The sequence below is a fragment of the Rhinolophus ferrumequinum genome, chromosome 5 (assembly GCF_004115265.2).
Source record: "Rhinolophus ferrumequinum isolate MPI-CBG mRhiFer1 chromosome 5, mRhiFer1_v1.p, whole genome shotgun sequence".
Taxonomy (NCBI): domain Eukaryota; kingdom Metazoa; phylum Chordata; class Mammalia; order Chiroptera; family Rhinolophidae; genus Rhinolophus; species Rhinolophus ferrumequinum.
In genome coordinates, this window is record NC_046288.1 from 84014064 (window position 1) to 84037217 (window position 23154).

The following is a 23154-nucleotide window of genomic DNA, read 5'->3' on the forward strand; positions in this document are numbered from 1 at the left end:
GGCCCTTCGAATTCTGGTCTGAGTATAGGTTCAGGTTCTCAAGTTCATGCTTTACAATAACCAAGCTAAAACAATCAGACTTCTCAGGGCCAGATCATGCCCACCCTGCAAAGGCCAGGGACTCATTCTTAACACTGATGCTGCTTCTTATGGCAGCAAACCAGGGAGACGATATGAGAAAAGAGTAGCCATGGAAACTGCTGCCAGGCACCAGTGGGGCCATTTATGTGAAGTCGAGGCTGCTTTCTGGGAGAATAAAATGGGAAGGTGCCGTCACCAGGATGAGCTCGGTGAGACCCGCCCCGCTTCCGCAGCAGCACCCTGAAGGCCCGATGCCACGCTTCACACCCTGTCACTTGGCGTCACACCGAGGCCTGTCACTGAGCACAGACGTACCAGTGAGAGATCGTCGATGACATGCTGCTGCTCCAGCACTTGCAGCCTCAGGAACTCGATCTCCTGCTCGTCCCTTGTCAGGCTGAGGTCATTCAAGGACGTGTGTCGCTTCAGAGACGCCTGTGAGGACAGCTTTTCTTTCTGCAGCCAGAGGGAGAGAGAGCTCATGTGACTATGTTTGTTAAGGACCCACTGCGCGTATCAGGGTATGGAGTGTGGGCTCGGTGGCGTACAGGATGGAAGGATGACAGCCACCTAGGCCCCACGCTGTACAAGGGCACAGCTGCACCAGAACCAAGCCCGAGGCGTGGCTGATGGTGCCCACTGCTGGGAGGAAGGCTGAGCAGGCACTGTGGGTCGGAGGTGGGCTTCCAAACCCAGCCTTGAAAGCTAGACAAGGAAGCTGGCAGAGGAAAGCAGGCCACACACAGGAATTATACACTTGTCCTGGGCCTGCTTGGGTACAGGGAGAACGGTGTTCATCTCTGAGCCTCAGTCTTCTCAGCTGTGAAATGGGGATGACTGACAGACTTTGGGCAACGAGCCTCAGATTATTCTATAAACCTGCCCTGATCACAAAGACCAATCATTCTGGTTGGAATACATGAACATCCCTTATGTGAAGCGCTTAGAGCAAAACCATCACTGTCACACACTGAGCTTCCACGAGAGCCGGCTTTCTGTGAGGCCCATCTATGCTATGTTATCATTCCATCCTCTCGATAACCCCGCAACGCTGATACTTTCTCTCCCGTTTCATGGGTGAAGAAACTGAGGAGCAGAGACAAGGAGAGCTGAGTCTACTGGCACAGGAGCTGAAGCACAGACCCTGCTGTCTGACTGCCTGGTGCTCTCCCTCCAGGCACAGACGCCCAAGCACCCTAACTTCTAGACAAGTGACAGCAGCAGGGATGGGTGTGGGATGAGACAGCTCCTGAGATTCCTGGGGGAGGCGGCAGGAGGTGTGTTCCGAGAATGTGCACGGAGAGGCCCAGGGGCTGGAGCAGCCCAGACAGTCCAGAATTCCAGGCTGGTCCCAGTGGCCGACGACTTACCATTTCCACGTTCTCTCTCGTGAGGTTCTTGATTTTCTCCTCCATCCTCTGGATGCTCTGCAGAAGGTCCTCGTTCTTCTTGTTCATTCGCTTGTTCTTCTCCACCAGGGGCTTCAGCTGGATCTCAGTCTCACGGGAGCGTTTCAGCTGCAGTATGACAGAGACAGAAGGCTGGGCGGCTTTAAGACCCAATGAATGGCTCGCCACACCACAGAGGCCAGCAGAGATCCAACCTGCACCTTCCTCGGGCTGGAGCTGTCACCCTTAGGACCACATTTCCTGGGTGGTGCAAACACCAAAAGGGCCCACAGACACGTACCCCACGTGAGCCTCAGAGGGCCTGATTAAGGCGAGAGAAGCCCCACGTGGGAGGTCCACAGATCTTCTACAGGGCAGCCCACTGACAAGTGGCCTGTGCTGTGTCCACTAGCCCACACTTCCTTCACCTGTGGGCATAACCCCCAGAGGTCATGGGTCACATGCATAAACGTCAATCCAGCTACCTAGTTCCTCCTGGTCACCGTTCCTCCTCGCGTACAGACCTCAGAAATCTCAACACTCTTCAGATAACACACATCCCCTGGGCCCCACTCCACACCAGGCTCAGTGCTAGGGTACGGAGATAAATAAGGCGCATGACGCCCCGGAGGGCTCCTCGAGTGCTCTGAGCACAGCCCGTAGGACTGGCGGGGTAACCTTCCAGTCTTTCTCGTCTGATCAGCATCAGGGGAGCCCCTCTTGTGCTCTGTGCTGGGGACCAGGTCAAAGGGGTGACATGACAGGGGTGCCATCTCACAGACGTGGGAAGAGGGCACAGACAGTAACAGACGCAAGAACACAATGAGACAAGGGCCAGGGGGCATTCCAGGCAGGGGAACCAAGCGTCCAGTGGTTCAGGTCAGCCAAGAACAGGGCTTGTTCACACAGCTTCACTCCGAGCAGCGGGAACACAGAATGTGGGGCGATGGGCAGAGAAGGGGTGGGCGTGGGGAGGCCTGATATAGTGACGGAGAGCTGTCACTTGGTTTCCACCCCTGGCCCCTAAGGGCTTTGAAGGAGGAGCACTCTGTACTCAGTCTGCCTTCTAGAACAATCCATCACTCTGACTGCTGTGTGGAGGCCAATCCAGAGAAAAGAGACATAAGAAATGACAGCAGTGGGTGACAGGGAGCAGGGGCTGGGGAGCCTGAACAGTTAGAGTTGCCCTCTACTTTTCCTGCCGAGCACCGTGTTGCATTCTCCAGCTACATGACCACAGCCAAGTTCTCAGCCTCAGCTTCCTCACCGATAAAGCAGGAATGATGACAGACCTGCCTCAGAGACTTGTTATGAAATTAAATGCGTAGTAACAGTCTTTGCAGGAATATTTTAATGGATGAAAATTAGAACCAACTATCCATCAACATCACTACAACCACAAAAACAGCCACTGTGTGTGTCAAGTACAAGCCACGTGCTAAAACGGTGGCACGCCCTTCCAGGCCTTCTCTCTCGTCCAAGCCGCACCACACCCCTAGGAGGGGGGCCCCACCCCCATCTCCACAGACGAGAACCTGACCCCAGGGAGGTGGGCGATGCACTCAAGATCCCACAGAAAGTGCTAAAACCAAGAATCGAACACAGGGACTGAGTCAGAGGCCTGCTTTTAGTCACCAGGCCGTGGAAGTGAAGGCAAAACACTCCGCTGCTGCCCACTGAAATATAAAGCGTACCTTTGACCCACACATTCTACCTCTCGAAATCTACCCCACCGATCGAACGGCTCAAGTGAGGAAAAACAGTATCTTCTGTGTGGCATTGTTTATAACCGCAAAGAAACCTGAAACAGCCCGAGTTTCCACCAGCAGAGGAATGGTTGAATAACCGCGGCATGGCCACACAGCGGAGTGCGATGCAGCCGTTAAAAAGACAAAGGTAGACCTTTACGCATTGAGGGGAGTGTTGTAACCGGTACCTCAAGTGAAAAAAGCAAGATGCGGAACAAAATGCGGGGAGGAGGAGGCTCCCATTTTGTAACCAAAAACAATGCAAACACTCTCCTGTGGTCTCGATATGTTCACCTAAGCATTAAAAACATGGGAGAAACACCTCGAAGGTTGACAGCAGTTACCGCATGATTTTCAGATGGAGGCATTGGCAAGCTTATCAATTTTGACTTAAATACTTCAGTGTGGTATGAACTGTTTTAAGCAGCCTGTAATTTCTTTCTAATCCACTTAGAAAACTATTATGCAGTCATGAGGAATTTTTTTTTAGCTCATGAATACTTAAGTGAAAACGGAGATATAATATTAAATGTACAGTCTCATTATAGCTATATAAAAATGTGCTTTTAAAAATACTAGAAGGAAATGAATTTATTTTGCTCCTGTTAAAACTGTGAAGAGGTGACATTTAACACTGTTCATCTGCCATATTTTTCAAGTATCATATAGATACACTTACTTGCACAATAAAATTTAGAGTAAACAGAAATGTTATGAGGCATTTGTTAAGAAGTTTATGAATTGACTACCACTACATAAAAATTAGATTAGTTGTTCACCCAGAAAATTTAAATATACTCAAGAAATTGCTATTTTTTACTAGAGATTTATTTTTTAAGCAGAAATCCGTGTTCATTATTTTTAAACTTAGAAACAGGTAAGCTTTTGTGCAAAAGCAAATAGATAAGGAAAAAATAAAAATTATCCAGAATCACACGACCTAAGGCAACTTCCAATATCTAGGATGGTGACAATAGTTTTGTTCTGTAAACTGCTCTTATCATTTATTTGACTGTGAACCAATTTCATGGCAGTTAAATATAATCTGCATCATCATTCTTAATGACTGCACACATCACTGTATAAATGTTCTGTGACTACTTTGCCCGACGCTGAGTATTGAACAACTGGGCGTTTTGTTTCAGTTTTGGGTGCTGTGATAAACAACACTGCGATGAACATCTTCTCCGTACTTGACAGTGAACTTCTCCAATTGTCTGCTCGGGATAAATTCCTGCAGAAGCAAAGGGCCGCAACAGGCTCCTTCAATGAGCCTGTGTTCGGATTTTAATCAGAAAGAAATTACAAAGCAAAGAAAGGCAGAGGCCCCTGCATTAACTTCCTGTTTAAGGCACTTTTTGAGGCCCCAGGGCAGCCTCCTCGAACCACCCCACCCCAAGGCAGCCTCTGTCTCTGGGGGCTGATTACCAGTTCGTTCCTCTCATCCGCCAAGAGGGTATTTCTGTCTTCCAGCTTCCGAATCACCGAATTCAGCTCAGCAATTTTTAGTTGAAATCGCCGCACATCTCGCTCGTCCATATGTTGATCCTAAAGAGTCAAGATACGAACGTACTTGGAAGAAGCATAAATGATTCAAAGCGTTCCATGGACCCTTCTCAGAAAGTCGGCAGACATGCTTGGTGAGTTAGCGCCTCCTCAGGGCTCCCGGAAGTCAAGCAATACGCACAAAACCTCCAGCCCTTCCGGCAACTTGCAGAAGACTTCTCGCCTGCCAAGGGCTCCCAAACGTCTGAACGTGACCTCTGGGGACCTTCACGTTCCAGCCCCTGCCCACTGTGCGTCCCTTAGGAAGGCGCATCACAGATGTGCTAGGACAATCCTCAGGGGCAGGCAGTGTCCACCTTGCTACCACTGAAATGCCAGCGCCTCACGTGCTGTCTGCATGTAGCACGCACGACAGACACTGCGATATTTAGTGAATGAATGAGTGAATGAATGCTGCTTCAGCCTGCTCTGTGCCTTTTAAGTACCAAGCTGTTGCCTCCTGCCTGCTGGCTAAGCTCCTACCGTGTTTCCCCGAAAATAAGACCTAGCCAGACGATCAGCTCTAATGCGTCTTTTGGAGCAAAAATTAATATAAGACCCAGTCTTATTAGACTGGATATATTATATATTATATAAATATATATATAACATTATATATAATATAATATAATATAATATAATATAATATAATATAATATAATATAATATAATATAACGTAGGACCAGGTCTTATATTAATTTTTGCTCCAAAAGACACATTAGAGCTGATGGCCCGGCTAGGTCTTATTTTTTGGGAATCAGGGTAGTCACCCTGCAGGACTCATGTCCTGTCCTGATGTCTGAACTCTTACTGTATACCTGGCACTGATGTCTTCATTTCTTCCATTTCACCTGAGCGCCAAGACCACTGGAGGCGAGGCAGCCAGGTGTCCACCTCTATATCCCCAGTGCCTCGCACTGGGTCTGGCTCATAGAGAACATCAGCATATTTGGAAAGAAAGGGATATGAGAGGGAAGGAAGGATGGACAGATGGATGGACGGGAGGGAGGGTGGGAGGCAGGCAAGCTGACTGGAAGAACGACCAGTAGAAGGAAGGAGGGTGGCTGAGCGCCTCACCTGGACACCCATGAGCTCCGCCATGTCCCCGATGCCAGGCGGGAGCTCTCTCTTTGGACTGCTGTGGTACCGCTCGGCCTCCTTGACCTGGACCAACTGCTCATCCAGAGCCTCCTTCTGAAGCAGCAGCTTCTGGGTCTGACCCGCCTGCACGCCAAGTTCCTTCTCCAAGGCCAGAATCACACGATCTTTCCCTTTGATCTCATCCATCTGAAAAAGAGAAAGAATAAGCAATCCATCACGGGGGCTCGTGACTAGGGAACTCTCTCCCTTGCTGGCCTTACGCCCAGAGAAAGGTGAAGCAGTTCCTGGACCCAGGGCAGCTGAACTCGGCAATCTCAGGACACAGAGAGACCACTGTCCACAGCCCAGGCCCTGCTCCCCTTCATTGTCCCCTGAGGACAGAGGAGCAGGGAGCTAAAGGTTCAAGAACCTATAGAGTCAACCAGACACTTACTCTTGAAATGTATCTATGCTCATGTCTCTTTCGCCTTAATGTAATAAAATCCCGACCGTCCAGGCTCCCCCATCCCCGCAGCTAAGCTTCTTCACAGAGTGGGCGACTCTCCTTGTTTCCCACTCACTTGCTCCTCAAGCCCCTCCTGTCTGGTCACAGTCCCCACCCCTCCACCAAAATATCTCATTAAGGTCTCTAATGCTTTCCTGGCCCCAAAACCCGCGGGACAATTTCCTGCCTTCCATCCTTCTCCCCAGCCTCTGACACCGTGGTCACCCACTCCCTGTTTCGTGAACTTGTCCCGCTCCCTCCCGCCCTCTGCGATGACTTCTCAGTTTACATCCTCTTTACAGACTCGCCTTGCCCCGGCCACCATGACAGTCTGGAGTGTCCCAGGCTTGGTCCTCCTCCCAGGCTGTCCCCTTTCCCCAGGCAGTGGCGTCCTCGCCCACGACAGTCAGTCCCCCACATGTAGCTGACACTTCAATGTACTCCCCCAGAGCCACAGTCCCAGAACCAACTGGTTGCTTGTGAACCCCAAAGGACCTCACCCTCTCCACATGCTAACCTCCACATACACCCCGCTCAGTCTTACCCAGCATTCCCTGGGGAAAACCAAGTGGAAAGCAGCTTCAGCCCTGGGCCATATACTGTACTTCAACCCTTTCTGGATACAAAGCCAACAGCTGGGAAACTTCCCCAATAAGGGCAATATACTGGGGTGTCACCTCCCCTCCCCGCAATCCAGGTCCTTCCTAGAACCTGAGATTGTAACCTCATTGGGAAATAGGCTTGTTGCAAATATAATTAGGTCAGATGAGGTCATGCAGGAGTAGGGTGCGCCTGATGACTAGTGTCCTTATAAGAGGAGAAGAGACACACAGACACACAAGGAGAAGGCACGTGAAGGTGGAGGCAGGGACTGGAGCGATGAGGCCACAGCCCACGTACCTCACGGATGGCCAGTAGCCACCGGACGCTGGAAGCAGCAGGACGGATGCTCCCTGAGAGCCTCAGAGGCACACGGCCCTGTCCCCACCTTGATCTTGGACTTGTGGCCTCCAGAGCTGGGCGAGAATACATTTCTGTTGTTTTATGCCACGAAGCCTGTTAAGGCAGCCCTGGCAAACTAATACAAGTGCCCCTCACACTCAGCACACACACAAAGTGGGATCGATTCAAGTTGATTGTAATCTGAAACTCTTCCTTCGAGTCATACACCACAAATTCAGATACAGACCGTCACAGCACAGGATTCCTGGGCTGGCAACAGACGGAAGCGAGTGCAAATCCCCACCCCCACCTGCTGTGTGACTGTGGCTGGGTTGGGCCACCTCTCTGAGTCAACCTCGGCCTCTGTGATGTGGGGACACCGAGAACACTCTAGAGCCTACCCTGTCCGTCCAATTGTGGGGAGATTTGGATCAACCACAGAAAGAATTCAGCATAGAGCCTGGCATCTTATAAACGTGACATCAATTTAGTACTCACCATTACTCTATTTTAGATCCTGGTTAACAGAAGGCTATTTTATGTAAACAGCAGGCCATTAAAAGCTGTTAAAATATGCAATGTGATTAAAAAAAATATGGTGAATATTTAAACCAAAAAAAAATTTATTACAGTCAAAGACACATTACCATTAACCCCCCTCAAAATACTCCCCCTCGCTTCGAACACACTTATCCCATCGTTCTCGCCACCTTCTGAAGCAGCTCTGGAAGTCCTCTTTCGTGATTGTCTTTAGTTATGCTGTCGTGGCTGCCTCGATGTCCTGAATCATTTTGACTTTGGGGAAGAGCCAGAAGTTGCAGGGTACCAGATCCAGTGCATAAGGTTGATGAGGACATACCATAATGTTTTCATTTGACAGAAAATGCCATACCAGAAGTGATGTGTGACACGGAGCGTTGTCATGACGGAGGATGAAATAAAGACACTCACGAAAAAAGACTTCCAAAACTGCTTCAGAAAGTGGCAAAAACGATGGGATAAGTGTGTTCGAAGAGAGGAGAAGTACTTTGAGGGGGATTAATGGCACTGTGTCTTTTACTGTAATAAGTTTTTTTTGTTTAAAACATTCACCATATTTTGTGATCACACCTCGTATGATTGAGATTATACAAAGAGGGAAATGGTACCCCCCAAATCCAGACTAGGAGCTTTTAAAACAAAGCGCTGCTGTTCTGACAAGCTCTTTAGGCCTCCTTTCTTTGGAAGAAAACAGAATGTGCCCCTTCCCTTCACGTCTCCAACCGCCCGGGGCCATCTCCTGGCTCTCCAGCCAAGGGTGTGCCTAGCACAGTTTCTCCTAAGCAACTGCAGAGTGTGCCCGCTGCGCCCCCTGGTGGCGGTCAGCCAGCAGCTTCCGCTTTGGCCAGGTGCCCTCTGCGTGAGTACCGGCAGATCCCCACTGTAGGGAAGAATCCTTAGGGATGCAGAAAACACGGCTGCCAGAAGCAAGAAGAGTGAAGTGAAGGAGTTCATTAATTCAAACCATTCAAACATGCTTTCATTAACTCAACAAATACTGAGCCGAACGCCATCAATGGGTGCTAGCAAATAGAGGTAAGCAAAACAGATCAGGGTTCCTGCCCCGCAAGCCTCTGTTCTAGAGGGGGAGGTAGACAGAAACATAAACAAGTAACACTGTAGTAGATCAGAGAGTGATTGCTGCTAGGAGAAAAAGAGAGAGGAATCAGTGGAGCCAGCTGGGGGGTGTCGCAAGTTAAGAGGGAGGGTCCCAGTCTGTTCCCCTCAGCGCCCCGGCGGCACACTTCTGGATTTGCACTACAGCCCGGAAGTGCAGTGCCCACCACTGCCTTTTGCTAGCTCCTCCCACAGAAAAGCAGCAGCATCGCAAGCAACACATCTCTGGGATCCCAGATTCTCAACCTACAAGCGCAACAATTCCCCACTTATCCCAGTAGTGAACAGAGAGCTTACACTCCGTCACGTGGAAAAGGTTCCTAGAAAACATTCTCCACTATCAGAGATTGCGTCCAGGAACGGGTGGACAATGAGGAATACATACTGCAGCCAACATTTTTAGATTGTTACATTTCTCCAGCCAGAGTCCGGAGGTTAGGAGACTCGCCAAGCTCATACAGCTAACAGCAAGCACCCTCACTATTTTTGAATTTGTGTCTGGCCTCCAGACTGGGCTCCTAGGGGTCCTGCCCGGCCCTCAGGATCCTGATGAAGCACAGCTCCCTGACACTGAGCTTCCCAAACTCCCCCAAAACACACCACCTGAGTGTGTGAGGGAGCATTCCTCAGTCGCCTGGCTGCACCCATTTCCCTTCTCCCACATTCCCAGGCTCAGCATGGGGTTTAAGAGAGGGGTGGGACTGAAACCACTCCGAGTTCCCAGGGCAGGCCCTGATTGGCTCACATCACCTGCATGTCCCCACCTCCTGACAGTAATTGGTTCAGGGATGGGTACATGACCCAATCAGAACCAATGGCCTGAAGAGGGTATTGCTAGGACTGTCCTGTTTCTCCTTAGGAGCTAAGAAAGAGAATCTCGCTGCCTCTGGACTGTGTTGTGTGAGGATATGGGGTCTGGCACAGGAGTGCCATCTCACCAGCACACCGGGAGAGCCCAGAGCCCGGGAATGATGCAGCATGTGGAGGGCAGAGCCCAAGAAACCTGGGTCGTAGGTGACATCGTTAGTGCCAGCGGAGCGGCACCTGAAGCTAATCCTGTTACGAGGAGCCCACAGACTCTCACGGCTCAAGCTGATGAGAGGTGGAATTTCCTCATTTGCAACCAGAAGATCCCAAGCGACACAGACTTGGAGAAAGAACATGACCTGGGCGGTGGCTCTCATGTCTCTTACATGCTAGCGTGAGCTCAGTACGACATTTGTACTAGAGACACATGCTGTCGCTCTCAGTCTTCAAAGACCCTCAAAGTAGATATAATTTACCCATTTATACACAAGCTTGAGGCCCAGAGAGGAGAAGCCACCCGTGCCCTAGTTAGCAGTAGAACCGTGATTCAAACTCGGGTCGGCCTCCCCAAAACCCTCCCTGTGCCCTCTACCCACAGGCATAGAATCTCGTCACATTCTGCAGTCACACCACCAGGAGGTTCATCTCAGTGACAGCTTGGTTTAGCTGTGGCTCCCAGCATGCCCGCCAGTTTGTGAATAATTTTGTGAGCTCCTCTTCACCGCCAAGTTTGGGGAATCCACATCCATTCCCACTCTCCTCCTTGATACCTGTAGCCGATGAAGTGTCCCCCAAAATTTCGTGCCAACAGGAAAATCAGAAAGTGCTCTCCTTGGGAAATAGGGTCTTTGCAGATGTGATTACGATGTAAGTTAAGGTCTTTCCAGACGAGGGTGGGCCCCAGCTCCACTGACCAGTGTCCTTATCAGAAGAGGACAACACACAGACACCCAGGGGAGGAGCCAGCCACGCGGAGACAGAGACAAGCGAGGAGCACTGGGATTGCCAGCCACCCCCAGAAGCTGCAAGAGGCAGCAAGGGTTCCTCCCTGCAGCCGTCAGAGGGAACATGGTCCTGTCTACCCCTTGATTTCGGACGTCCGGCCTCCAGAACTGTGAAGGAATAAGTTCCTGGTGTTTTAAGCCACTGAGTCTGTGGTTATTTGTGGCCACCACCCTAGGACACCAGTCAAGTGCCACCCCGGGGTTTACTAGGAGCTGTCGCGCACTGTGCACTCAGCGGAAGCCCCCCAAGCCCCCTTGCATCTAGGGGAGGCTGACTAAGTTTGGCCAAAGAGGTGAAAGTGGAAGTGTATGGACCTTCCAAAGAGAAAAGTGTTCTTAAATAAAGACTCCCACGCCCTCCTTCACCTTCTTCATCTCCTACTGCCAACCTGGGACAAAGATGCGATGGCCGGCGCTCCATGGGGATGAAGGGCCATGAGGGTCGTGGGCACATCCCACGGCCCCTTCTGAGGAGACAGCGGGGAGGACCTGTGTTCCTCACTACTCTGTGGAGCCCCGCCATGGCCCTTTCTAGACTTTGCACACGAGAGAGAAACAACTTCCAGATTGGAAGCCCCTCTGCATTGTGGGAGCTGTCTGTCACATGCAACCAGACCTGATCCTAACCGGCCTGAGGAATGCGTCCAGAAACCAGTGTTCTTGCCCCAGGTTGAGCGTAACTGCCCTTTCTCCCTGACTTTTCTTAGGAGGCATGTTAAACATGGAAGCAGAAGTCTGAAATCCTTCTTGCATTTCTAATCCAATCCAGCCGACAAGGAAATGAAACACAGCCCACCGCCCTTCCGAGCACGTTGCCATAAGCAACAGGCTTGCCTGAGGAGTGACACTGAGCAACAGGATAATAGAAGAGAGAGACGTTTGTTCTTTTCTGTCTGTTCTCCTAGGTGGGCCGTTGTAAGTGAAAACCACACACACTGAGAAGACCTGAAGTGGGAAAATTTGTGTTCAGCGCTGAAAGGGAAACTGACCCCAACTCCTTGGTACATTTTAAATCAAGCTCAGTTTCTTAAGCAAATACTAGACTTTTCCCATTTTACTTACCTTGAATTTGTTTCCTGTAAGAGAGGAACATATTTTACAGGTCTCGTATTCCAGAAACTACAAAGTGCTGTTAGACTGTTTAGTTCACTTCATTCTCATAACCCTGGGGCAGATATGCGATTAGCCCCATTTTGTAGATGAAGCACCAAAGGTTCAGAGACAGTAAGCAACTTGATTAGGGTCACCCAGCGAACAAGTGGGGGAAGGTGCATTCACCCAGAGCAGACTGTCTCCAAAGGCTTCTCTTCCCATCGTGTGATAACGCCTCCCCTAAACACACGCGCGCACACACACACACGAAGAAAAAAGGGGCTGAAGAATATTCTGAGAACTCAGGGCTGGTATATGCTCAGATTGTCTATAAATTAGAAACTTAAATCAGCACGTCTCTTCTGCCATTCCCAGCACTAGACTGTTAAGACGTGAACTGATGCTCGGCCACTCACTGGGTGACCCGTCTAGATCTGGACAGCTGGATGGAGACTTCGAAAAGTCACTCTGCCTCCAGTCCGTAAATCTCTTACTACGACGTCTCCCACAGAGGGCCCCCAGCCTCTACTTACACACTCCCCATGCCGGGCACTCACTACCTCCCCAGGAAGCTCATAGCTCTACCCTCTGAAGCCTTTGGAATCTCAGATACTGAGGGCGGGAAATGAGTGATCATGTCCTCCAACAAAGAAAGAAAAGAGAGCCCTGTGCCCAGGAAACACTGTCCGTGCCTGTCACCCTAGCATCCTGCTCCTTACCTTCCTAGCCACCCTCACCTGAAGAGCACGTTCCAGGCGTGGGGGGATCTCGGCCAGCCTAGCACCTGGCACCCAGAGGAGCTCGGTACTGTTCGTGAGTGACCACCTGGTCACAGGTACTCTGCTTTTTGAAGTCCTAGGTATTTAAAGGTCTTGGTGCTCTATTGCAAATGATATTTTTTAAACTTTCATTTTCCAATTGTTCATTGCTATTACACAGAAACAATTAATTTTTGTGTATTTACTTTCTATCTAGAGACCTTGTTAAAGTCACTAATTCTAATAGTCTGTAGAGTCTCTTGGATTTTCCACAGCATCTGCAAATAAAGACAGTTTTCCTTCCTTTTTGTCCAATCTTCTAAGCTTGTATTTCATTTTATTGTCTTGTGTGTTAGAGGTCCTAGACAGTATAATACTGAATGTAAGTGGTGACAGTGGACATTTTGTTTTGTCCTTAAATTCAGTGGGAAATGTTCAATATTCCATCATTAGGTAGGTTGTTAATAGATTTTTGATAGAACCCTTTTCAGATAAGGGAAATTCCACTCTATTCCTAATTTGCTGAGAGTTTATATCATGACATTGAATTTTATTAAAATGCTTTTTCTGCTTCTAGTTAGATGATCATACAGGCTCTCCTTCTTTATTCAATTACTAGTTGAATTATATCCACTGATTTCAGAATATTAAAAACCAATCTTTGTATTCCTAGAATAAACCCCTACTTGGTTATGACTTATTAGCCTTTCTATATGTTGCTGGATTTGATTTGTTAATTCCTTATTGTTAATACCTCTTGTGTCTGCGTTCATAAGAGATCATCTAAAGATTTTCTTTTCTTATAATATCATTCATTGGTTTTGGGTATCAGAATTACACTGGCTTCATAAAATGAGTTAGGATACATTCCCTATTTCTCTATTTTCTGGAAAAGTTTGTGTAGAACTAGTTTAATTTCTTCCTTAAATACTTGGAAGAATTTACCTGTTAAGCTACCTGGCTCTAGGCTTTTCTTTGTGGGAAAATTATTACTTACAGACTTAATTTCTTTAATAGCTATAGGACTACTCTGATTTTCTATTTCTGACAGTGTCAGTTTTGGTCTAAGTTGTACTTGTTCAAGGAATATACCCATTTCATCCAAGTTTCAAGTTTATTGGCATATGCTGTTCATAAGGTACTGTTATTAGCTTTTTAATGTCTACAGGAGCTGTGATAGTGCCCCTTTTACATTCTTTATATTGGGGATTTATAGTGTCTGTTCCTCTTCATCAGTATTGTTAGGGGTTTATGAATTTATCACCTTTCATTACTTCTGAACGTGTTAGTTTTCTTTATTGATTTACTGCGATGATCCCTGCTCTGTATCATTTCCTTCATTCTGCTTTCTTAGAGTTTAATTTGCTTTCTTTTTCTTTCTTCTTGAGATGGAAGCATAGATATTTTATTTTCAGCATTTCTTCTTATAGTCTAAAATATGTTCTGCTCTAAGGACTGATTTAATTACAACCCACACATTTCGAAATATGCTCATTTTTCATTAAGTGTCATGTCCCCTTGAAAAGAACAGTATTCTGCAGTTTCTGGAATATTGTATTCTGTCAGCTTAGTTCAAGTTGGTTGATTGTGTCGTTTAAATTTTGTATATCTTTGTTCATGTATTCTCTACATGTTGTCACTTGCTGAGATAGGTGTGCTACTCTCCAACTACAATTGTGGATTTGTCCATTTCTCCCTTTAGCTTTGATGATGTTTTGCTTTAATACATTATTAAGAATTGTCTCTATTTGTCTTTGGTGTTACTATTTGCCTTAAACCTCAACATTAATGCCACCAGAGCAGCTTTCTTTGGTTGGTGCTCATGGGATACATCTTTTTCCACCGCTTTAAGTTCAATCTAACTGTGTCCTCATAATTAAGATGTATCTCCTGTCAATATCACTGGTTGAATCTAGTGATTGTTGAATCTAGTCGGAGAATCTTAGCTACTTGGGTTTTTAGCCTCCTGCACTATACAGGTTCAAAGTCTGACAAATGTTTCGAGGGGCAGATGGGGGTGTGTTTGTTGCAGGTCCCCTCCCTCTGGCGAGTGTTATCTCCTGAGTACAGGAGATTTCACGCTGCCTTTCCGTCCTGGCTCACTGCCTCCCCCATCGCCCCAGAACTCGATAAACAGTCTATAGTGCAAACTGGCCTAGTGTTGGGGGCACCACTAGTTACCTGTCTTTCATGCCAACCCTGAGAGATGCCAACAAGTCCTCACCTCCCTAACCCCCAGTGGACTCTCTTAGGGAAACCCACCCCAGCCCCCATCCAGGATCAACAAATGCCCCCGGAGGAGAGTGGCTGGCAGTCCTCAGCCCACCTGGGAAGAGCTCTTTGTCCTTCCCTTTGAAATTTTTGTTCATCTGGACCTCACAGCTTCCACAACTCTCCAATCTTTAAAAACAGGATTGCTTGCACTGTATTCTTTCTCTAGTTGTTGTAACAAGATGGCTGGCCTGTCCCAACCTACCTACCACATCTTACCTGGAAGTGTAAGTCTGCTCCAGGTTTATGAATTCAATGAATAAGTAAGTGCCTCGTACTTTGATATACTATCACAGTCCTTTCTTATAATGACCCTGCTCATTATCTACTAACCTCATTTTACAAGTGAGAAACTCGTGCTCCTGAGCAGTGGGGTGATCTAACAAGGAGTACACACCTAGAGAGAAGAGACCGGCCACCCAAAGCCTCCTTACCACACCTAAGATAGCAGGGACTCGGCTGGAAGCCCTGGGCCCAGAACAACGCCTGGAGTGCAGTGGGTTCTCACAACTCCGAGGCTACTGCACGCGTGCGGAAGGAAGTGTGGAAAGTGTGCACAAGTGTGGAAAGCACGGGTGCATGCGTGCACGCGGAGAAGGAAAGGGTGCGGGCACGCAGTACGCAGCAGCACGGTACGTACCAGCCTGCGGATGTCGCGCTCACACTCGCGCTTGATGCGGTGCACCTCGTCCTGGTGCTCCTGGTAGGCTGCGCGCAGGTCGGCCGCCTTGGTCTTGTCGGCCTGCATGCAGTTGCTGAGGGCCTCCTCCGCCTGCTTGCGCGCCGCCTTAAGTTCCAGGATCTCCTGCTGCAGCCGGAGGCGCTCGCCGTCGAAGGTCTTGCGCGCCTCCTCGCGCGCCTCGGCCAGCAGCGCCGTCTTGACCTTGTCCGCGGCGCCGTCACGCAGCACGTTCAGCGTGGCCTGCAGCCGCTGCAGCTCTCCCTCCTTGATCTTGGCCGTGCGCGCCGCCTCCTGCTCGTGCTGCCGGATGAGCATCTCGCGCAGCGCCTGCAGCTCCTTGGTCTTCTCCTCGTGCAGCTTGGCCCTGAGTGAGGAGATGTAGGCCGTGTGCCGCCGCTGCTCCTGCTCGCGCTCCAGCTTGGCCTCCTGCAGCCGCTCGCGCAGTTTGCCCACCTGCAGTCGAGAGAGCCCGTCAGGGTCAGGGCTGGGGTCACCTCCCCAAGTACCTTCGTGCCTGCCGGCCCCTGAGCCCCTCCCCGGGTCCCCACACTCCAGTTCTCCCTTCTGGACCCCCATATCCTGGCCCTCATCAGCCTCACCCAGAAACTTTCCTACTATTTTCTTGAGATTGTCCCTAAAGGTGGAAAAACATCTGAATATGTTGGAGAGGAAAGTTAAGACTTTGACTTCCCTTCCAATTCAGAAATTTACAAGGAAGGGCAATTTATCAGTCACAAAACACGCCCAGCAGAAATCATCGCTCTCACTAAACGCTGAACAAATTTTAAACCAGAAATGCATTTGCAATGCCCATGTACTGGACTCTGCAGCTAGAGGAGACCGGCAGGTGGAGGCAGAGAGGGCGGGCAGGAGCTGTCACTGTTGAGCTGCTACCCGCCTGGGCTGGGGGCTGCAGTGTCTCCCGCACCCCGAGCTCTCACAGCCCCAGGAGGGAGGGAACTCTGATTTGCTGCATGGCAGCGGAGGCTCGCAGATGCTTCAGTGACCTGCTTGGGTGGGGAGCCGCCAAGGGCAGAGCCAGACTTCACCCCAGGCACCTGGCCCCAGAACTGGTGTTCTGCAGATGCCAGGCTGCCAACCCCACCTGAGTGTATTCGTGCAATCAGCAAACAACTGAAAACCTCATTTGTAAAATGTGCCAAGGGAGTGTTTTCTTAATACACTCCCAAATGCTTTATTTGACCTTTTCATTTCAAACATCGCACAATACACACGTTCCCCAGGAACCCTTTACAATCCATTTGTTTTCTAAATACCAGTCTCCTAAGAACTGAAACACATGGCCTCTCATGGGCCAGCTGCTTCCGTGGAAAACGGCAGCACTGCCCCCAGACCCCAATGTTTGTAGCATATCAACATATTGAAATTCATTTCAGGCCAGGGGCTACACAATGTCAACTGGGTGTCACGGAATCCTTCCTTATAACAAACAGCAGGGAAAGAAGCAAATCAAACCAGGCAAAGACAAGTCAACATCCCTTCACGTCAAACAGTCACGATCACAGAAATAACACCAGTGACTGGCCAGTGTCGGGCCCGCCTCACCCAAAGGCTGGAATCAGAGTCCTTTCCCAACGGACTGAGTTCCAGGAAGCCAGAAATGTAAATATTGACCGTGATCGTTCAGTGAGGGACTAAATCTCGGAGGCCACACTGTCCCGACTTTCCAGTTGGTGCTGCCGGTGGTCTGCAGTCAGAAGGACGCATCGGGTCAGAACCCGAATCCGCAGCCAGGGCCACTCGCGGGGAGGCAGGGAGGCAGCCTGGTGATGGGGTAGCACAGGCTGGGGTCCCACAGGCCCAGCTGCAACTCAGTGCCACCTCCTACAACTGTGCCGCCTGCTGTCACGGGCTGAATTGTGTCCCTCAAAATTCCTATGTGGAAGTCCTAACCCCCAGGACCCCAGAAGGTGACTGCATTTGGAAAAACAGTTCATTCGGTTACATCGTAGAGGGTGGGCCCTAATCCAATGTGACTGATGTCCTTATAAGAAGAGATCAGAACACAGACACGCATAGAGGTCAGACCATCAGATGTTTATGACGACCTTAAGCTGGGTGGTTCTTATGGCACCATGTTCCATATGAGAAATTCTCCAGATGAGAAAATGAAGGTCTGGAGACTTTATGTTACTCGTCCAAGACGGTAAAGCCAGTCAGGGGCCAAGGTGAGGTTTGAAGCCAGGTATGTGTGATTAGAAAGCCTGGCTCCTCCCACTGTGATAGGCTGCCCGTCATGGCTGCACTTTAACCGGACGCCTACAGGACGCCTGGCACCCGACCAGGCATTGTACTGACTGGCTCTAAAGCTCAACCCCTCCCCCCACACACGAGCAAAACAGCCCCGTCACAGAGCCACGCTCCCTTCCAAGCTCTTCATGGACGTTCACCTCCTAAGTCCCATCAAAAGCCCGTCAGGTGGTATTGTCACGACCCCATCTTGCAGGTGAGGGTAATTATGCAGGGAGAGTTACGTGGCTGGCCCAAGGTCACTGTTAAGATGTGGTGGGAGCAGGATTCACACCCAGGTGGTGTCTGTACCAGCACCACTGATTTAGACATACTTTAACAGGGGGCAGGCTGAGGCTCAGAGAGGTGGGGTGCCCACCCCACCCCAAGAACACGCCCTCCGCACATACCCCAGGAGTGCCCGCCCCGCCCACCTTGCTCTTTTCCTGCTGGAACTCGATCTGAATGCTGGTCAGCTTGCTCCGCAGCTCCTCGTTGGCCATCTGCACCGCGTCCGTCTCCATCTCGGGCTTCTCGCCCTTGCTCCGGCCTTTCTTCGACATGCTTCTTCTCAACTGAGATGCTCAGAATCCACGTTCACGCCCACCAGCCAGCGGGCGCCGCAACCAGCTCCACCGTGCTAAGCAGTGGCTCAGGACTCAGCTCTTCCTCCACGTAAACCACCATCACTTGGGAACCTGGGGGAGGAGGAAAGCCAGGTTAGCAGAGACAGAGACAGAGAAACCGAGAATGGGGCTGGTTGCCCTTTGCCTGGGGCACACAAATGCAGCGGCAGCGTTTGCTCAGGCCTCCCCAGCTGGGCCAGGCACTCGCTTATCGTGAGGCTGCCCCACCATTCACTGACCAAGTGTTTCTCAAAGTGGGGCTGCCTCAGAACCACCTGGAAGCTTGTTAAGGCGCAGAGTCCTGGGCCCACCCGCAGGGGATCTGATTTGCATTTCTCACAAGCTCCCAGGTGCTGCTCCCAGGGGACCAGACCTGGAGTAGCTCCATCTGGCCCAGTCCTGCCCTCATCACCGTGAGACTGAAACCGAGGGTCCTTAGGACTTTGATTGAATTGAGCTTTAAGTCCTAGCCTGAAAAATTATATCCCTCTCTCTATACCCGAGACCCAGCCTTTCCCCCGACAATCAGCAGCACCCCCCCCTCCCCCCAGACAGCAGAAGACAGTAGCCCAGACCTGACTACCGGCCACAGGGTCCGGACCTCTGGCGGGATAAAGGTAACGTCTTGACCTAAGTTATGTTTCAGCTCCCGAGCCCTACGGGGGAATGAGGCCTGGGCTACTTTCCCATGAGCCCAGACAGAGGGATACCGGAAAAGACCTCAAAACTGTCCTCAAGACTTGAGGAAATGATTTATTATCTTACCTCACCTCTGACCAATCGGCTCCCAGCATAGCCCTGAACCCCTAAGTCACGGGGTCCTGTGACTTTGCCCCATAGAATCTGTAACCAACATGGTACCAGGGAATTCGGGCCTCTGAGCGTTAGTTCCGTTCACCAGGTGCCATTCATCAGGAAAACAGCCAACGTTTCTCCATTGCAACTCTCGGTGTTTAGTGTTTGGCTCTGCTGGCGCCGTGTGGACGAGCTCTTTCTGTTCCATCACAAGACTACACCAGCTAAGCACCCTGGGGGACCGCAGTCGGCAAAGGTCAGTGAGCCTGTCACCCGGGGTGCTTCTGTCAAAAGGCAGGTCCCTGGCTGGTGGCGGGAGGGAAAGGAGGTGCGGCGCTCTAAGCTTGAGGACGTGGAGCGCCAGAGAACCTGGGTGTTCCAGCTGCAGCACCAGGTGATTCTGGAGCCGGGTCTGAGGACCACACGCAGGAAATCGAACTTTTAGGCTTCATGAAGTTAGTGGTTCCCAGCCCCGGCCGCCTAGACTAGCACAGCACCTCTCCCCGAGCCACTAGCTCTGGGCCCAGCGGAGGTGCCTCAGCCAGCCCAGGAGAACAGTGAAGGCCCCCGGCGGAGGTGACAGCCAAGCACAGCCCCTGTGGTCCCTGCAGGCTTCTGTCCCTGCCTGGCCAGGGCCGAACTGGTCACCTATCAGTGGGGGTGCCCCTGATAGGCTAACGGCCCCGCCACTCATATTCCCCTGAGGGACCCCCAGACCTGCAATTTGGTTAGGCTGCCCTCAGAGCCCACAGGGTGGCAACGCCAAAGCCCTACGGTCAGGCCTGGAATTACAGCTAGTACCCACACATACTGGAGGCCACACCTATGTCCCCTCCCGTTAGTCAGCATAGCCGACCTACGGTGCCTCATGTCACAGACATGCAAACTGAGGTACACAGAGGCTGAGTGCTGATGATGGTCACACAGCCAAAACGAGGAAATAAGAGTTAACCCGGTCGAGGTCCATAGCTGAAGTACTGAGCTGGCCCAAACCCAGACTGCCAGCTCTGAGCACTGCAGGGACAGGACCCCACCCTGCTCTGCTTCCGTAAGCCCGTCTCGGCCCCTCCGCCTCGCTCTCCGCCTTAGTATTGTGTTCCATGTGACAAACCATACAATTATCATTTCTTGTCTGTTTCCCCTACCCAGGATGGGAGTTCCAAGCAAGAGGCGCCTCGTTCTGTCTTCTTCTTTGTTCCTTGCTGCGTCCCCTGTGCCTGGAACAGAGCGCAGCATGCAGGAGGCTCTCCATAAACATTCGCTGAACCAATGAGTGACGATAAAAAAAAGTTATGAAGCACCTATTTATGTGCTGAGTCCTGTGATGGGAGCTGGGGTGCGTATAATCCTTGCAGCACCAGGAGAGGTAGGTACAGTTATTAGGCTCATCTTAGAGATGAGAAAACTGAGGCACAGAGAGGTTAAGTAAGCTACCTAAGGCCACACCGCTAGTAAGTGGAGGTACTGGGATTAGATCACCTTGGAAGAGAATACGTAGTGAAACGAGAACATTCCAGCGTGGAGGAATGCCAACCTTTGGAGGTCAGGGAGAAGGGACAAAATCAAGGAAGGCTATAAACAAGAAGTCTGTAGACAGAAGGAGAAAGAGGAAAACCAGGGAAGCTAACGTGCTCCTAGAAGGAGAGGAAAGTGCTCCTAGAAGGAAGAAGTCAACAGGGGCAGCTTCTAAGAGTTCAAGATAACGATGGGAAATCGGCCATCGGATTCAGGAACGTGGGGCCAGTGGCCTCAGCAGGAACTGCTTTGTGGGGTGGGCGCCAGGAGGGAAGGTTGGGGCAGGAGGCTGGGGTGGGGGTCTCATCAGTGCCAGCGTGTCCCTGGCACAAGCTAGAGACACTCAACGGCTCTGCACTGAAGTCGATTATAACCTGCCCTCCCGGGGCCACCGGGGATGCTCGTCTCGTCTGGAAATTCTGGAAGGCAACTGTGGAGGCCGGTAATGCCTGTCTTGAACAGGAGAGGGCGGTATTTCTCACCGCACCCTGACAGAGTTTTCAGGGGTGATCCTCACCCGCTGATGGATTCCAGAAAGGCACCTCTGTCTTCGGAGCAGCAGGAGCTCCGTTTGCTCTGACTGCACTTATTAGAGCCTAATCCATAATTCATTCCGCGCTGCTCCGACCTGCCTGCTCTGCAACCACAGCGGTTCTCAGAAACCAGCTGGGCTTCTGCTGCGGATCTCCCCACACCACGGTGGGCGGGAAGCCGGCTCCAGACTCAGCCCCCGGAAACGGCAGTGTCCTTGCTCTTCCGCCATCCTGTGGCCTGACGGTCCACCCACTTCTAGGAATGCACTTTATGGACCTAACCAGAGCTACGGTCTCTGTACAAACACGTGGATGTCCCTTCCAGCAACACGATGCTCAGCCATGGGGACAGTTAAGTAAATGACATCAGGGTCATGACAGACAACTCCACACGGAGAAAGATGAATGTCAGGAGAAGGAGAAAGCAGTCAAAGAACAAATTAATCTGTGATCTCAAGTTTCTAATACATATATATATATATATATATATATATATATATTCATTTTTTTTTGCTTGGTCACTGCTATTTTCTGAGCATCCGCCAGCCACCGGGCCCTGCACCCCAGGGACCCAGCGGTGAGGACCAGATAGCCACACCTCCAAACGTGAGCAGTGACTCCCAAGGGGTGTGACTATAGAAGATATTTCTTTTCTTTTTTATACTCTTCCAGACAAATCGAATTTTCTGTTTCTATTACTGCTTTACAGGAAACAACGAAGCTGGCCCTGGAGAGTTCAAGTGTGACTCCGGGAGTGCTGGGAGGCCGCAGGTGGCTTCTGACTTGGGCTTCTGCGCCTCTGAAATACGGACGCTCACAGCCCTACCCTTCAGAGGGAGGCAAGGACGAAATGGACTGCACAGACCTTGCTGAGATCATTATGTTGTTTACAGAGCATCCGGGCTGCTGAAGCAGAGAGACAAACGGGCCATGGAAGCTGGGACAAGGTGTGGCTGGGAGATGGTGGGCTTGAGAGAGGTGTGGGCGGTTGAGCCAACAGGACTCGCCCAACAGGGCATCTGCTGAACTTGAACTACATGCCAGACTCGACTTGAGCCTGGTTTACCCTCAACCTGACAGTATCAGCCAACGCACTGGGCACCAGGGCCCAGTCTGGCCCCCACAAAACTCCCTGCCCTCACTAAAGCAAAGCTTCTCAGTGCCAAGGTTCTAGAAGCGAGCAGAAGGGTTAGGACATTGGAACGAGGCTGAGGGAGGCGAGGGCCGGAGCTGTGGGTGGGCAGCAGGTCCCAAGTGGCACAGGTCGGCGTTTGGCTGCAGAGGACAGTAGTGGGCTGAACGGTGTTCCCCAAAAGGATAGGTTCACATTGTATATTCCTCGGGACCTGTCCATGTGCCCGTACTTGGAGAAAGGGTCTTTGCAGATGTAATTAAGTTAAAACCTCCTCAAGCTTAGATGATCCTGGATTAGGGTGGGTCCTAAATCCAATGACCAGTGTCCTTACAAAAGACACACAGGAGAGACACACAGAAGGGAAGGCCGTGTGAAGAGAGAAGAGTCTGGGCTGATGCAGCCACAGCCCAAAAAGCCAAGAAGGCCGAAGAGCTGGAAGGGGCAGGAAGGACGCCCCTGGAGTCTCAGAGGGAGCCCATTCCTGCCCACGCCTTGATTTGGGACCTCTGGCCTCCCGAACCAGAACCATGAAAGACTCAATTTCTGTTGGTTTTAGCCCCCAGTTTGTGGGAGTTCTTGTCACAGCCACGGGAAACGAATGCACTGAGCATGCAGGGAAAATACTCACAGGACACACTCTGCTCTTTGTTTAATGACAAATCAGCTTCTCAGCACCCAGGTCTACACGGAGCCCTGCTGCCTTCCGTCCTGCATTTGGTGTCAGCAGAAAGCAGTGACAT

General features: G+C 50.7%; 1 protein-coding gene across 6 annotated transcripts in view; it reads right to left on the reverse strand.

Annotated features, from left to right (window-relative positions):
• JAKMIP1 (janus kinase and microtubule interacting protein 1) overlaps positions 1–23154 on the reverse strand; it is a 104379-nt gene that overhangs the window by 41041 nt on the left and 40184 nt on the right. For all 6 annotated transcript variants that reach the window (XM_033106709.1, XM_033106705.1, XM_033106708.1 and 3 more), the window contains exons 2-7: positions 18245–18508; positions 15519–16013; positions 5841–6050; positions 4646–4765; positions 1452–1598; positions 397–537 (exon numbers count right to left, since the gene is read on the reverse strand). In XM_033106709.1, coding sequence (XP_032962600.1) covers positions 397–537; positions 1452–1598; positions 4646–4765; positions 5841–6050; positions 15519–16013; positions 18245–18373 — 1242 coding nt within the window. In that variant the 5' untranslated portion in view covers positions 18374–18508. The remainder of the gene's footprint in view (positions 1–396; positions 538–1451; positions 1599–4645; positions 4766–5840; positions 6051–15518; positions 16014–18244; positions 18509–23154) is intronic.